Here is a 1,171-nt window from a genome sequence, read left to right on the forward strand (position 1 = left end):
CTGGCAGAATGGGGCAACACTGTACCAGGCAGAGACTTCGGAGGGCTTGTCCCACCTCCTGCCCCTCTGCCAGGACCAGGTACCCTAAGGACGCAATCCTACAGCTAGCACATCTGGAACATTTTCACCGCCCTTCCTTAGTTTCCTCTTTGCCATCCCAAGAGCTTTTCTGAGCATCTCCTGCCTCTCACGGCATCTCCCCGCTCTTACAGCCCGGTCAGGTCCTAATTCCCGCTGCCCGACAGCCCCCCCGGCTCCTCAGCGATGCCCACCTTGCTCTTTGAGCCGGATGATCTCCGTGTCGGAGCCGAAGCTGTTCCAGGCGGTGCAGTTGTAAATGGTTTGGAAATCAGCCCGGACGATGTTGCTGATGGTCAGCGTGGAGATGACACCCTCGTCCGTGCTGACTGTCTCCACCGTGTAGCGCCCGGAGGTCCCAGACTCCAGGACGTTCTCCTTCCAGGACCAAGCCTGCCAAGCAAGGGAGGGGTCAGCCTGGGGCAGGTTTGCCCACCACAGGGCACCCTAAGGTGCGTGGGCACCCACCATGCCCCATGGGACGCTACTCACAATTCGGTCTGGTGGCGGGGTGCTGCGGATGAAGCACTTGATCTGCCCTTTCTGGCCGTGGAGGGCATGCTGCGTCTGGGTGCTGGAGATGATGGGTGGCCCTGCAAGAGAGAGGAGAGGGCTGCTGGCATCTCGCACGGGTGGCTGCAATACAAGGCACCGGTGGCAATGAGGGGGGTGTTAGCGGGGACATCGGAGCCCCCCTTTTTGAGAGGGAGGGATGGAGCAACAGCTCCCTCACCTCCTGCGATGCAGGAGGACGCAGGGTGGGGGCTTTGCTTTAAGGCTCTGCTGGTTTTCTGCAAAGCCCCCCCCAGGCACCAGGGTCTCTGCTCCCACATCCTGGGCGTTGGGCGGCGATTAAATCACCCTGTGGAAGTCTCCTTGGTGAACCTGGCCTCTGAGAAGGGCTGTTTGCTCCGGCAGCAAAGCAAGAGCCTGGCCCACCTGGTGCTCCTCTTCCACGATCTCCCAGATTCATTAAGCAACCGTTACACTAATTGCTCCCCAGGGGCTTAACGAAGCGGTAGGAGGGCAGAGGGAGGCACTGACGAGCAGCTGCTACCTGCAAGTCCCCCATCAGTGACCTGCAATCCGCCTG

At 60.5% G+C, this 1,171-nt stretch overlaps 1 protein-coding gene across 1 annotated transcript in view; it reads right to left on the reverse strand.

The window, feature by feature from the left end:
- KIRREL3 (kirre like nephrin family adhesion molecule 3) overlaps positions 1-1,171 on the reverse strand; it is a 138,968-nt gene that overhangs the window by 18,441 nt on the left and 119,356 nt on the right. Inside the window, exons 12-13 of the mRNA XM_009642154.1 lie at positions 571-671; positions 273-471 (exon numbers count right to left, since the gene is read on the reverse strand). Coding sequence (XP_009640449.1) covers positions 273-471; positions 571-671 — 300 coding nt within the window. The remainder of the gene's footprint in view (positions 1-272; positions 472-570; positions 672-1,171) is intronic.

This window comes from Egretta garzetta, unplaced genomic scaffold (assembly GCF_000687185.1).
Source record: "Egretta garzetta isolate BGI_Z169 unplaced genomic scaffold, ASM68718v1 scaffold207, whole genome shotgun sequence".
Classification (NCBI taxonomy): Eukaryota; Metazoa; Chordata; class Aves; order Pelecaniformes; family Ardeidae; genus Egretta; species Egretta garzetta.